Genomic DNA, 15,191 nt, shown 5'->3' with positions numbered 1-15,191 from the left:
TAACAGAATGCTCAGGTGATTTACACTCAAACTCAAACACTGTAAATCTTGGTTTTGCTCAAGCTTATCTATTGTCATGTGTATACATGCAGGGCTTCAAACAAGTAGATACAGAGCATGTGTCACCTGTGGACCCAGACTGAATGCACATCGGGCGCCCTCATTGAAGAAGCAAATCTACGAAGGTCATCAAGCGTATCTTCCAGAGAATCATGTGTTACGGGACGGATTTTTGGGAAGAGAGCCATTGAGGATGTCTGCACAAGCATGGTTACAGCAAAAGGAGATGTGTGATGACGGTTTGCCCCCAAGGATGAAGAGACTCTCTCTATGGTACGAGTTGCCATATTGGCCCCAACTCATGATCAATCACTTGCTCGATCCAATGCACATATTCAAAAATGTGGGTAATTTGTTATGGGACCATCTAACTGGCAAGTAAGATACCTTGGGAGCCAGGGTTGACCTTAGAAATGTGGATCGTATGGAGCAATATTGGCCGCAGGCAGCATCCGATGGATCGATAAAACTCCCTAAAGCACCATGGATTTTCACATGAGCCCAAGAACGCAAAGTAAAAGAGACCATTCGATCTGTGCGGACCCCCACTGGCGTAATGCACTCGCTTCGAACGTGTTTCACTAAAGAAGGAAAGTTTACCAGTTTCAAGTCACACGACTGGCATAAAATGTGTCAGGTATGTTTTAAGTGGAATATATCATAGTGGAAATTGTGTAACAAATTCGTGTGTGGACTTTAATATCATTGCTAGTCGTGTTTTGCAGTTTATTTTACCAATGGCCATTGAGGGATGTTTGTCTCCTGACGTCCGTAACACAATCTACAAACTGGCGAAGTTGGTGCAATGGATCTCACAATGTAGACTCCATACCATTCGCCAAACTAAATGCTACAGAGGTTGTGTGCATGTTTGAGAAACACTTTCCTACTACCATGCTAACCATTCGAGTGTATCTTCTTGTTCACATAGTTGATGAGGTGGAAATAGCTCGCACAGTACATTCCAAATGGATGTTGTTTTTAGAACGTTTCGTGAAAACACTAAAGGGATATGTGCGTCAGAAGGCACGTCCACAGGGTAGCATGGCAAAAGGTTGGCTGATATCAGAGAGTCCCTAGTTTACATTGGAGAGTGGCTAGATGGATTTGATAAAGCGCGGGACACGCTATGAAGAACCATAGATGATGAGCGCATATCTGGGATTGTCATGTGCAATCTTGGGGTTGAGAAGAAGATGACGGAAGATCTAGAGGCTAAAATTAATCGATTTTGCATGCTTCACAATCCATTGATACAAAAAGTGAATTTCACAATACGAGGATGCAAAGCAAGAGCGACGAAGGGCACGGATCGAGTAGAGATGGGGAAAATGACCATCGATGCATTATCCGGTGGGTCTAGAGAGCCTATCAACATTCATGAGCTTAAGATGGTTGCACAACCAATCAAAAAGCACCCAACAATGCGGTGAAGAAGTGACTGAGGAGGAGTGGGAGTACTCTCGGGGTTGCGCGACCAAGGTAAGTTCGCAATGTACGACTAGTAACTTTCTAGATGGTTGAACGGCCACTCATAATCTTTGTTGGTTGTAGTATAAGTCATACACAACAGCATGGTGTAAAGGTCGACATTTTATGGTGGAGCAGATCGACAAAAAGCGTTTTACTCAAGATTGTGGAATCATGGCAAAATTTAAACAGTTTAGTGGACGACGGTCCTCTGATGCAGATCCTGTGGTGGCGGAACTCACTTACTTCGACACACTTCAAGAGATTTTGAGGATCGATTATAGAGGATTTTTCATCGACTTGTTCGACGTGCAATGGTTCAAGATAAACATGGAGGGTCGCAACACTATTGTGCGCAGAGGAGAGTCTGGTTTCCTTGAAGTGGATTCAACTAAAAAATGGACCGACCTAAGAGACACTTTTATATTACCCGAGCATTGTGAACAAGTAAGTTATGTGCTTGGTAGCTATCCAATTTTAGAAGTTATGTGCTTGGAAGCTCTCATGTAAGTTATGTGGCTCTTGCAGGTGATATTTCATCCTACAAAGTCTGCATCAAACGGGTGGTACGTCATAGAGGTAGCCCCTCGTAGTGCACAGATCTATGAGGGCTACCATGTGCCAATCACAATGACATCAATGGAGGAGATTGGAGAAGATGCTCAGTCAAAAGCCGCTGAGGCGGTGCCAGACAAGCATCAAGTTGCTACTCTCTATGGGGAGCATGCAGACAAAATGAAACGGAGGACATCTGCTTAAACGGAGAGCTCTATATAGATATAGGGAGTTATGTTGAGCTATGCGAGGATGAGAGAGATACCTCTTAAAGCCATAAACATTGTATTTGAACAATTTTGCTCTATTTTATACTATATATTGTATTCACATGGCTATACTTGAGAAATTTAAATTGTGTTTAATCGTCATTGCGTCCACTCCAGGTACTTATGCTCCAGGTATGTTCTCACAAGCAGGGACACTCCTTAGTGTTCCTTAGCGTCTCTTTTATCCGATCAACTAGATCTAGTGGAGGGGCAAGAAGCATCTATGAGCAGAGACGGATCACCTCCTTTGCAATTGCAGCCTCACTCTCCATCGCACTCGGAGCGCAGTGCTTTTACAAGATATGTAGAATACACACGGGTGACAAATTCACAAGAACTTCACAGGAATCTCTCTACACAGGAATCCCTCCACTTTATGAGTCCTCTCTCTCTCTCTCTCTCTCTCTCTCTCTCTCTCTCTCTCTCTCTCTCTCTACTTGTCCATGTTTTCTTCTCCATTCAATATTAAGATTAAATGTTCATGTGTTTAATGCAAGTATGGAGATGATGAGTTTCTTTCTTCTTTGTCACCCCAGCAGAGACAGTGGTACGAGGATCGTCATCGCTCTGAAGCACCATCGCGTCATTCTACTTCTTTAGCGTCTCCCTCTGTTTCGGAGCATTCAGCGCGCTTTGAAGCTTCGGTGTCGACGACGAGACGATCTTCACACTCGTCTAGGCATCAACGCTCTAGTGGTGGCGGTGGCGGTTGTTGTGGGGATGCTGCCACTGATGCCTCGACACCGTCTCCTATTCGACGAGGCTCTTTACCTTCCCCTTCTTTGTCCGTCCTCACACCAGCCACGGCATCGCCATCTACGCCAGGTTTTGTGCGGCTATCCGCCGTTCCTCGCTACACACCACTACCTACTCCTCCGGGAGTCACCCCAATCGACACTCCTCGCTTCGGGGCCCAGACTCCAGTGGAGACACCTGACGTCTGTACCCCCATCGACACGCCTCTAGAGACCCCTGTCGGGACACCCAGGTTCACGCGTCACAGGCAAGAGGGCTTGCCTTACTCCGTAGACTTCAGCGGCGGCATCATCTTGGATGATGAAGGCAAGAAGGTGATCTCGCACATGCGCGATCTTTACTCTCAAGTGTTTAGACATAACATACTAAACAACTGGAGTGAAGTACTAAGTGAATTAAAAGACAAAGTCATAAGCATACTGCATCACGAGTTACCCGTGTCAACACGGGATCACCGCTTCAATGAAGACCTGATGAAGGTTCGAATGCGCGAATACTACAAGCACAAGGGTTATGAAGTACAAAAAACAATAAAGCATGGGTGGAACAAACTTGATTGACTAGCCAAAGAAGATTGGAAGAATGCGAAGCGAGCAGCGCGCAAGAATCCTGACAAGTGGAAGCAACAAAAGGATGCAGCGAAAGCGCGAGTAGAGGCAGAGAGCTTACACAATTTGGGGAGCGGCGGGTGGGCATAATTTGAGGCCGATTTTGTAAGTGTTTTCGCATTGCTCTTTAGGTTTGGTAGTTACGTCCATTTGTACTTTTAAATTATAACATAATGGATTTTTTGTATGTTTTGAATAGTGGTCGATGACCCCACACCGTACGAGCGCGAGTATGCAGGCAGAAAGGGCTTAAACGCCCTGATGGACATTCAGAGTTCTCGCAGCAGCATGGTTAGTATTAGGATTTACTCTTTTCTATTTGTTGTATTGTTTTGTAAATTATATGTTTATACAATGAGACATCTGATTAAACGATGTTAGTCTAGCCGTAGCTAGATAACATTAGTGTCCTTTTATCATAGCATATGTATCATGAGATGACGTGTATACGTCTTTTTGTAACTATTGGAAAACCATGTATATTACATTTGCAAAGCTTAACAATCAAATACAATTGTCATGGATTTACTTTCATCAATTTACTTTTGTGAGTTTTATATCTTTATTCTGCAAACAATACTATGGATGATGGAGTTAATGGTTATATTGTCTTGTGGGTGACTACTTTGGGTCTATACTTGCACTTTCTTTCAAAGGTGAATTCGGGCTTATTTTGGATTCATTTATGTTTATTCTATTATTGAGTAAAAAATGCCACCAAAAATTTTTACTCTCGAGCGTCGCTATATAAGGCTCTATAGCATCGCTCTATAATCGTCGCTATATGCGTCGCTATATAGCGACGATTATAGCGACGTTTATAACGACATTCCCGTATCGACGCTATTAGCGACGGTTTTAGCGACGCAAAAGAGTACAGAAACCCAATGTATATCGTTCGCTAAAAACGTCACAAGTGCACACAACCTCTTGTAGTGATCAAGGGTGAAAAAGCTTGGCATGAAAATTGCTTCATCGGCCTACAACGTTGTGTGTGCACCCATCCCTCGACACTAAGTGACAAATGTCGACATCAATTGAACACTATAGACCTTGTTATTAAGGATACAAGTGTGCCGTTATGGAGAGCATTCACCTTGTGGAGCATTGACCTGTAGGGATTTCTCTCTCATGTCTGTAGGTTCTACACGACCTCAAAAATCAAGCAATGGTGGATGTTGTGGTACATTGTTTGGTGCAACAGTCCGATGTGTGTCATAGCCTAGGTTAAAGACCTTATGACGAGGCAATCTTTCAACGACACCATTATGGGTGTGCAACTGGTGGTGTCAATAGCATGTTGTGCATAGTAGTTTTGTTACGAAGAATTATATATATGTAATCAAGTGACTAAGTTCCTCTTAAGTCCTTATGCACAAACAACGTGGTTAGGGGGGCCAAGGCACATGCCTCTCAAGCGCACGTTGTGGGTTCAATCTTTGGTTGGAGGTGGGACACCATATATCTCTGACAAATACGCAAATTGTGTCCCCTCCTCACTATCTCACACAAGTACGGGGCAAGAGCGGATCAATGGCCCACGCGTGTTCGGGGATCGGGTGCGATCTGGGTTCAATCTTTGGAGATGGAGCATCATAGATCTCTGGCAAAGACCCAAAATTGTGCCCCCTTGATGCTCCCTTCACTATCTCGCACGGGCATGGGCAAGAGAGGGGACCAATGGCCCACGCCTATTTGGGAGATCATGTGCAATCTGGACCATCCAATTCGCTTTTTGTAAATTGGGGAAAATAAGTAAACTCAGGTTGTAAATTTTGGTGCCCCCTCCCCCCATCTCTCTCCTCCACATATTCGAATCCAAGACGTCACCTTTCCAAGCCTATCACCTTAACCACCTCACTTGCGCATGCTTGTTGAAAGCATAGGTTGAAGACCTTATGACGAGGCAATCTTTCAACCATACCCTTATGGGTGTGCAACTCGTGGTGTCAAATAGCATGTTGTACATAGTAGTTTTGTTACGAAGGATTATATATATGTAGTTCCTCGTGACTAAGTTCCTCTTAAGTCTTTATGCACAAACAACGTGGTTGGGGGGGCCAAGGCACACATGCCTCTGAAGCGCGCGTTGTGGGTTCAATCATTGGAGGTGGGGCACCATAGATCTCCGCCAAGTACGCAAATTGTGCCCCCCTTGATGAGGGGATCACTAGCCCACGCGTGTTCGGGGATCGGGTGCAATCTGGGTCCAATCTTTGGAAATGAAGTACTGTAGATCTCTGGCAAATATCTAAATTGTGCTGTGCCCCCTTGATGCTCCCCTCCTCACTATCTTGCACTAGCATGGGCAGGACGCGATCAATGGCCTACGCCTATTTGGGAGATCGGGTGCAATCTGGACCATCCGATTCCGAGGCCCCCTCCCCCCCCGATATCTCTCCTCCACAGATTCGAATCCAAGACGCCACCTTTGCAAGCCTATCACCTTAACCACCTCACTTGCGATATTTCTTCTATGATGAAACCGTCGCATTGGAAATTCGGATTAGTTGAAGCCACTGCCAATATCTAAATTGTGCCCCCTTGATGCTCCCCTCCTCACTATCTTGCACTAGCATGGGCAGGACGCGATCAATGGCCCACGCCTATTTGGGAGATCGGGTGCAATCTGGACCATCCGATTCCGATGCCCCCTCCCCCCCCCCCGATATCTCTCCTCCACAGATTCGAATCCAAGACGCCACCTTTGCAAGCCTACAATATCTAAATTGTGCCCCCTTGATGCTCCCCTCCTCACTATCTTGCACTAGCATGGGCAGGACGCGATCAATGGCCCACGCCTATTTGGGAGATCGGGTGCAATCTGGACCATCCGATTCCGATGCCCCCTCCCCCCCCCCGATATCTCTCCTCCACAGATTCGAATCCAAGACGCCACCTTTGCAACCCTATCACCTTAACCACCTCACTTGCGATATTTCTTCTATGATGAAACCGTCGCATTGGAAATTCGGATTAGTTGAAGCCACATGCAGCGATTGCAAGTGGGAGGGGGATTATCACCTCAGAGCAAAAGGGGATCAATAGCTCATTTTAAACCGATATCTACTAAACTTGGGCAGATTGGTAACTTTGGACAGCGTTGCAAGATCAATAGTCCATGATGCCCTCGTTGAAAATGAGCTATTGATCCCCTTCTGCGATGAGGTGATGCTCCCCCTCCCACTTGCAATCGTTGCATGTGGCTTCAATCTTTGCAGGCGAAGGACCTCAGACTAAGTGGCATGAGCACAGGATCTGCGATGAGACCTTTGAGCACTGTAAATCTTGTCGACGTCACCAAAAGTAAGCTCGGGACCCGAGATAACCGAGATTACTTTTTATATCCGAGATTACTTTCGACCACATTTGATATAAGAGTAAACTCGATCCCATACCACCACAAAAAACGTGCAAGTGTTCGTGGATAGGAAATGAGAGTCGACAAAGGTGAGGTCATGTGTTCGAGAACTGGGTGCGAAGTAATCACGGTTACAAAGTAATTTCGAATACTCCAGATTATTTTTTGTAATCTCAGGTCGTTTGCCACTATCTACGGCTCTCCATCCCACCGTAGATCCCACCCCCTCAATGAACAACGCGGGGCAATGTCTTTTCTACACTGCCCATTCATGCGATCGTAGATCCCACCTGCCCATGTCCAGTGGAGGACCTCGACCATAAGCGAGCGCCAGGCGCTTACGCTGATTGTCACAGTCGATCTTGGTTAGCAACGATGAAGTTGCAATCAGAGGCAGACAACTTCCCCCATCATCAGACTGCGTACATGGAGGGCTTCTCTTCTCACCTCCTCTCTAGTGTTTGAGACCTAGACTGGCTCTTTGCTGGCAAAGCCCATTCCCAATCTGTTCTCTTGTGCTCTCCATGGCCTCTCTCAACGACTGGCTCTGTGAAGCATGCTTTTAGAGCTTCATCGATCTGCGAAGCACTCTGCAGCCAAGGTTTTGCTTGAAGCATTGCAGAACTGTCATTTCACGCAAACCTGTATCTTTGACCGATAAGCAAGGGTTGTGAACTACTCCAAACAACTGAAGAAAGGTGCGCCCAAGCGGAAGCAAGGTTTGCAAAATACTTACAGACTCACGTGATCAAAGCAAAACAAACAGACTTTTGGCAGAATGAGTCTGTCAACACACATTTAGGTGCATTTCCCTAGCTCTCATCCATCCATCTTACATAATTCAAATGTACAATGTTTTCCATTGTATGCCAACTCAGATTGGCTCTGCAATTATGACGACTACCATCTGTGTATGTGGGTTCTTCTATGCTTGAAACAGCAGACCCTCAATTGTACAAGTGAATTTTCAAGCTTACCTACAGTCTGCCAATGTACTTACATAATGTGACTGAGGATGGTGATACACAAGGGCAAGCCTCCTTTCCTCAAAGGAGTACTCCTGTGGCTTTGGATATGCAGGCACAAACTGCAGGGGTGATTGTTGATATGCCGGGAATAGTTGCGGCTGTGGCTGCTGCTGAAGAGGTGTTCCTCTTGGAGGAGTCGTGTTTTCCTCATCAACCACTGTGTTTGCTGGCCTGCTTGATAATGGAGTAGTAGCTTCCAGTGAGCTCTTAGAGAGTATGCTTGTACTTTTTATCCCGGGTGTAGTAGATGTTGCGTGGCCCTCTATGTTGGTGTTTGGCCTCATGCCCAGCGCAGAAACAGGCGAAAGTGGCACTCGTTGCATGGTGCTTTGTGCTTCTACATCTTGCAGCATCACAGCAGCAACCGTAGAAGTACGCTTCACATTCAGGGCACCTACACATCACGAATTTGAGATGAATGTAACATGGTGTGAGATGCATAATTAAATGTAACTCAAAGACGTATCCAAGGTCTGATAGGGAAATTGAGTGCACGAAAAATCTGTCACCTTGAGAAGGTAGAATGTCCTCTTCAGGGGGCAAAAGCACTCTGTTCACTGAAGAGGGCGTTTGTGTCCCTTTGTTTTTGGTATCCTTATCCTCTTCAGGGGGCAAAAGTACTCGGTTCACTAAAGCCGGTGTATGTGTCACTCTGATCCTCATATCCTTGTTAGTAGTGGCAGAAGCTGGTGTAAAAACACTCTTTCCTGGAGTGATTCCACTCACTCTTCCCATTGCGGGAGACTCTTGTGGTAGCACGCCAGAAAGCACTCTTTGCTCATTTCTTGCTGGCGTAATGCAGTTCAATCTTGCTGTCACCGACAACTCTTGATGCAGCATAGCACCTCCAAGAGATATCCTACGACTAGCAGGTGTGCTGCCCCCATTCAATCGAGAGTTGTTTGCCACTCCTTTCTTCAAGGGGGTCCTGCCATTTGGACTTGGCTTTGTCCCGAAGAGAGTTTCCTGCTCATTCACAAGTTGTTCATGAAGCCTTTTTTGATCCTGTAAAAAAGTGCTTATATCAATCATATGCAGGCAACCATGAACTATCTATGGAGTTCGAAAACAAAATGAGTCATTATACCCGCTGCCTGCGTCTCTCTTCTTCTTTCTCTATTCTCAATATGTTGTACTCTTCTAGAGTAGAAAGGAACCTCACCTGGTTATATGCATGCAAAGAGCTAAAAGCATTGTTTAGAACGGAGACATAGACTGAAAAACTGGGTTTCAGAAAAAGCAGCAAAATGATAGACATACCCCATCATACAAAAAAGGTTTTCCTCTTTCATTCTCCCACGCGGTAGTCTTTATAATCAGAGATTCAACCAAAGCTGTCACATAGAACCAAGTAAGAAAGTACCCTGTGATCACATCAAGACGTGAACAAATTAATTTGAATGCTCCCTGACTTGTAATCTTGTTGACCGTCGCTCGTGCTCGCTCTGCCCGTTTCAAATTCAAATGTGCCCCTCTTGTCGCATTATACCTATTTTCATCCTGCAAGAAAATCACATCGAATTTTCAAGGTCGAGTCTCAACCACCATAAAGCTTTATTTTTAAGAAACAATGAACCTTGAAAAACCTTGTTGTACTCCTCAAGCCAGCTCTCCTCTTCACAGGCAGCCATCCATTTTTCGATCTTGTCCATGATGTCTTTTCTGCTAAAGGCCTCTTCTTTTACGTTCACAATCTGTCCTTCTATGCTTGCAAGGAGTTCTCCCGGATCAACCATACCTGCAGGAAGCATATGACATATGACAAAGATATAGAGCACACCTGATGGACAGCTGATCCCTAGAAGAGGAAGCATGTTCATGTCGTACCAGATTCCATCGAGGCAATGGTAGAATCGAGTGTCACATGTCCCTCAGGAATAATATGAGCCTTCCTACATATCTCCTCTAATTCAGTTTGCTTTTTTAGTACCAGCTCCTTCATCTTGCTTGCTTTCAAGTTTTCCAGCCTCTCTACCTCACGTTCAGCCTGTGTAAAGGCGTCTAAAGAAATGCTTGATGTACGTGTATGAATGCATTCTAACCGAGAATCTGTAAGAAACGCACCAATTCAAGAATGCGCAAGGATAGAGCTCCTGCTGTGAAAACCTCATGCTCTGCAGCTGCAATATTACATGTCACATGGTGAAATTCCTGCTGTTCCTCGACCGGGGTATCCATTAGGTTCCAAAGCTCAAGCAAGGAAGCTCCAAGGTCTTGTATCTGTACATGCAATTACGAGTTATTGACCAGCAAAAAGGCCATCAAACTGATTCTTTTCAAAAATGCACCTTCTGCATCCTTCTCCGTTTCTCCTCCCTGAGAGATTGTATTGTGCTATCCAGTGTATTAATTGTTTCATTGCTGATGCTTTTAGTCTGGCTTCCTGTGGAATCATCTAATGTAGGATGCACTTCACGGATTGTCGCGTAGAAGTCACAACCAAGAACTGCACAGAGGTCATGAACTATGTCGACATATTCCACAACTTTATACGACCGATCATCCTGCAAATCAAGGAGAGCTGAGATTTTATCTAATAAGGATAAATAAGTCCTATAGTGCTATATTTTGACTGCTTTGAACCTTCTCTTTTTGCAGCATCTGCAGCTGTGCCTGAAGTTCTTCAAGCTTCCTTTGTGTCAGATCCTGCTCATAGGCAGAAGCATCTGTAGTTTGTAGCGAAGGGGTAATTTCATGTTGAATCCTTTGAATTTGGGTCCTGATATCTTCAAACAAGCGTGCACGATCATCTCTCTTTTTTGTCATATCCTCCAGGATCGGTTTCAGCTGGGCAAGCTGTTCTTTCAGTGAGTTTCCTCGTTTCTCTAACTACAGTCAAGGGGAACTATGTGAGACTGCTAAGTCCAAAAATGGTGAAGATTAGACCATGGTTAACCATTGCCAAACCTGGGTCATGGGGGGTCGTTCTCCAAGAGCGGTAGCCAGAGCAACAATTTCAGAGTGCATATCTGCCAGGAGCTGATGCAAGCTAGCTCTTGCACAGTTTGCCCAATCAACTTTTCTGCGGTACACCTCCAAACACTCCTGCTCCAGCTCCAAGAGCATTTGATCTCTCTCTTCATCACCTTCACCAACTTCATCCCATATCAGCTGTGAGGAAAAGGAAGTATTTTTAGCACTCAAGAATCTCATGCTTCTGACATATGTTGATTGACCATTGGCTACAAAGAATATTGTTATATATGCTTTTGACACAATGGTAGCAAGCTCATATTCAAAAGCAATCATTTTTTATTCTCTGTTGAAAAGCGCCAGTTCATATCAAGGATTCAGACATTTCTTGACAGCAAGATTTTGTCAGTCACACCCATCAATCCAGATATGGTTGACCTCATACATTTAGGCCATCTTGCACACAGTCTTCTTAAGAAGCTCATCCTCAACTACTGCGATCCAGTCCCAATCGGTAACATATACCAAGACATAGACGTTATTGCAAGAACATACCTGTAGTTCATTGAGCAGCAAGCCACAAGTGGTCTCAACTTCTGACAGCTGTTGTCGTCCCAAGGAAGTTGCCATGAGGCCGCCACGTTTCTTCACAGACAAAAGGGTACAAGGAAGAGGGTGAGCAACAGATTGAATTGGATTTTTACTAAAAAAAACGGCCTGGTTGAAGATTGCAAAGGGAACCTGAAAAAATGCAATCTTGCCCAAATCCAGCCTTGAGGTGAAAGACAAGCTCAAGGGCGAGCCTTTGGATGATTCGCGACCCCAAGATCGTTTCGCTCAATTCAAACCAAGCCTGCAAGCTTCAAAGAGGAAGAAGCTGAAGTAAATGAAACAGGTAATTCTGGCGGAAGAAGACACAGAGCATCTGGTGAAGAAAATGCGTCTAGCAGAGCGAAAACTGCTAGATTCCTGCAGTGGGCAGAAAAAGTTGAGAAAAACGAATTTCATTTTTTTTTTAAGTGAGGGAATTGCGGTTTTTTGTATTCTGTGAGGGAAAATGTGTCATTCTTTGAATTTCCATTAGAGGAAGTAGCCGTTGCGCCTAGGAGTGCGTGTGTGAAACCCTGTTTTGGCCGGCCTCCTCTGTTTCAACGGCTCCTTTAGTGGGCTTGAGCCTTGGGCTTGAGCCTTTGGCCCCTACTTGAGGGAAAGGATTCTACACTATTAGAGCTGGGTCGCACCTGCAGGCAGTGGGGGAATTAGGGGGAGGATATTTCCTATTTACAGAAATTCCAAAAAGGCTAGCGAACGCTGCCAGTAAAACCCCACTAGCACTTCAAAAAAGGGAGGATTAAGCGAGGGTTAAGGGGGATCTGCTTCGTCCTTGAATGTAGGAGTTTGTGAGCGAATCCCAGCATAATACGCGTGTTGGCCCCTGTTGACCTACTCTTTTCTGCGTCGAATGGTGCTTGGGTGCAACATTGTGCATGGAACTCCTCCACTAGTGTGGGTGCAACCCGGCTCTTAGAGCCCTCCCCCATAGACCAACGTTGTTACGAGGCATCTACACGAAGACCAGAACTGTTGGCAGCCGAAGGTAATGCATGTTGCAATAGTTACCCATCCAAAAGGCAATACGAGGGTGTGAGAGGTGGTTGAAGCACCCCCTAGCAAAAAACTAGCCGCAAAGTGCCAGTAGCTACTACTGTATTTTTGTTTTGCAATGAAGTATGGGGCTCACACTCTATGTTATCGAGCCCTCCAATGGCGCCTTTAAAGGGCTTATAACAGAGCCCTCTAAATCGCTTTCACACGTCACCTTTTTTAGGATGGCCTTGCTCATGGAAAGTTGGTCGAGCAAAGAAGGTCGTCCCTCTAGCAACGTGTTGAGGCCAAGTTCTCTATTTCGCACAGCAAATGAGCACCTGCCATTTGAACCGGGCCAAGTTTTGCATGTCCTAGGGTGACGAGGGCCTTAGTCCATGTGTATAAACTTGCAGTAAGGTGGGCGCCACTCCCAAATGTCGAGGTGAAAGCAACTAGCTATTTGATATGCCAAAAGGTAAGATTGGCCTCACTTGTGTCTCAAAGGGACAGTCTCAACCCCTCGACCAACATTCCAACCACGGAAGCCATTTGCAAGGGCATGCCAAGAATGTATGTGACTAGATTTGACCCTCTGGCAACCAACATGAAACTTCGATGTGTCTTCGCCTTGCTAACGATATCATGTCGAATGTGCAGTCCAACTTTTTTCTCTAAACCGAGTGTTACATGAAGTGGGTGGCCGCCACAAGCAAAAAGCTCACTTGGGCAAGCGCTTGAGTGTGACGTGCGCCTAAGCAATCCCATGACTAATTGACACCTCATTTGCCAACGGGATCAATCTATCTATACTCTTTATAATGTAGCTTAAAATTTTGAAGAAAGAAAAGAGCCTCCACTTGTCACACTCTAAGTCATTTCAAAGAAAAACTTTCTAAACATTTCATTTGAAATGCAAAAGTGAAGAGTTAAGTACTTAGACTAGTATGTGACCCGCACGTTGCTGCGGCCAAGAAAAGCATGGTTATTGGATCTCTCTCTCTCTCTTTCTCTCTCTCTCTCTCTCTCTCTCTCTCTCTCTCTCTCTCTCCCCCCCCCCCCCCACACACACACACATACACACACGAAGTCATATATAGGTAGGTGTGTATGTGTGTATATCTGCGTCCCCACGTGTGACGAGAATGACATTGTAGTCCTTAGAATCACTTTAGGAAGATAACAATCTCTCTCTCTCTCTCTCTCTCTCTCTCTCTCTCTCTCTCTCACACACACACACACACACACACACACACACACACACACACAAATGTCCCTTTTTGTATTGTTCCTACGTTGTTAAAAATTATGTTCTCTCTCTCTCTCTCTCTCTCACACACACACACACACACACACATATGCCTTGGGATAGATGCAAAACATCTACAGCTTCTTCAAATATGTGAAGCTAATGTAGTCGGCGGCAATGGCTCCTAGAAGCTAAAACAACATTGCTAGCCGTAGAAGAAGCCCAAATGCATCCAATGGTAAGATGCTCTACACTCTTGTATCCCCAATTAAGGTCTTTTGTTATTCACCATTTCAAGGAAAGGATCCATTTTAACTTTTTTCTTCAATTACTACATCACCATCATAGCTTGCAGATAAATATCTCTCAATATGTCAGCCCCCAGAGTGCTCTAATATACAGGGAAGTGTCATCGTTGCTAAGGACAATGGAATGGGCTCCTACCTCTCTCTCTCTCTCTCTCTCTCTCTCTCTCTCTCTCTCACACACACACACACACACACACACAGTCTGTCCAAGTTCTGGCTCCTACATCTCTCTCTCTCTCTCTCTCTCTCTCTCTCTCTCTCTCTCTCTCTCTCTCTCACACACACACACACACACACACACACACACAGTCTGTCCAAGTTCCGGCTACAACTGCTCCCACCTAAGCCATTAGCTCTTTACTCTCTTGCTACCATACCAAAATTTTAGTGGCTCAAGCAAACCCATGCACAACTATTGCCTTGAGCACCCATATCCTACTACCGAGCACTCCCCACCAATGGACAGTGCTTGTCCCATGTTCGCCTCAACATGATCATTAGTAGTTGTCCTGATCATGGTCTTGGTCTTGGTCCCAAATGACCCACCTAATTCTTTCTCTTTCTCTGTCTACTTGCTAGTGGAAGAGCACTCTCTCTCTCTCTCTCTCTCTCTCTCTCTCTCTCTCTCTCTCTCTCTCTCTATCTATCTATCTCTCTCTCTCACACACACACACACAAAAAATTTTGACTACTATAATCTGCACATTGTCAAAAGAAAGTCATTTGCACAGTCTATGTGGTGTCTCTCTCTTCTCTCTCTCTCTCTTTCACCCTCTCTCTCTCTCTTTCTCTCTCTCTCTCATACACACACACACACCCGCACGCACACACACACACACACAGGCTGACAACTGGTTGTCAGACGTACAATTTTGACTATTGCAGGTCATTGAAAAAGGATGGAATCGCATAAAATCTGAACCACTTCACTCAATTGTCAAAGGCTCTTTAATGCGTCTACGGTAAGAAGGACGACCCGATAGGGACTCAACAACTCAATTTTGGCATTGATCCAACATGCCATGCAAAT

The 15,191-nt window shown here is 45.1% G+C and overlaps 1 protein-coding gene across 1 annotated transcript; it reads right to left on the bottom strand.

Moving 5' to 3' along the window:
• Nucleotides 1–7,829: 7,829 nt before the first annotated feature.
• LOC147422409 (65-kDa microtubule-associated protein 2-like) lies at nucleotides 7,830–12,056 on the bottom strand. The gene is made up of 13 exons (XM_086503189.1): nucleotides 11,762–12,056; nucleotides 11,576–11,665; nucleotides 11,015–11,218; nucleotides 10,691–10,936; nucleotides 10,396–10,611; nucleotides 10,172–10,327; nucleotides 9,935–10,094; nucleotides 9,694–9,845; nucleotides 9,520–9,607; nucleotides 9,368–9,441; nucleotides 9,195–9,269; nucleotides 8,617–9,112; nucleotides 7,830–8,501 (listed from the first exon to the last, which is right to left on the bottom strand). Exons 2-13 carry the CDS (start codon nucleotides 11,648–11,650, stop codon nucleotides 8,053–8,055), a joined length of 2,391 nt encoding a protein of 796 aa, XP_086359315.1. The 5' UTR covers nucleotides 11,651–11,665; nucleotides 11,762–12,056; the 3' UTR covers nucleotides 7,830–8,052.
• Nucleotides 12,057–15,191: the final 3,135 nt, after the last annotated feature.

This window comes from Adiantum capillus-veneris, chromosome 27 (genome assembly GCF_014529385.1).
Source record: "Adiantum capillus-veneris isolate H3 chromosome 27, ASM1452938v2, whole genome shotgun sequence".
In the NCBI taxonomy this organism is placed as follows: domain Eukaryota; kingdom Viridiplantae; phylum Streptophyta; class Polypodiopsida; order Polypodiales; family Pteridaceae; genus Adiantum; species Adiantum capillus-veneris.
This window is presented reverse-complemented; position numbering and strand designations above follow the sequence as displayed.

Bases quoted from the DNA above. Each gene is read 5' to 3' on its own strand.
- LOC147422409 (XM_086503189.1), bottom strand. From the start codon at position 11,650: ATGGCAACTTCCTTGGGACGACAACAGCTGTCAGAAGTTGAGACCACT. The intron at 11,219-11,575 runs GTATGTTCTTGC...TTTTCCTCACAG, and splicing joins TGCTGCTCAATGAACTACAG to CTGATATGGGATGAAGTTGG. The intron at 10,095-10,171 runs GTGCGTTTCTTA...GCCTTTACACAG, and splicing joins CCTTGCGCATTCTTGAATTG to GCTGAACGTGAGGTAGAGAG.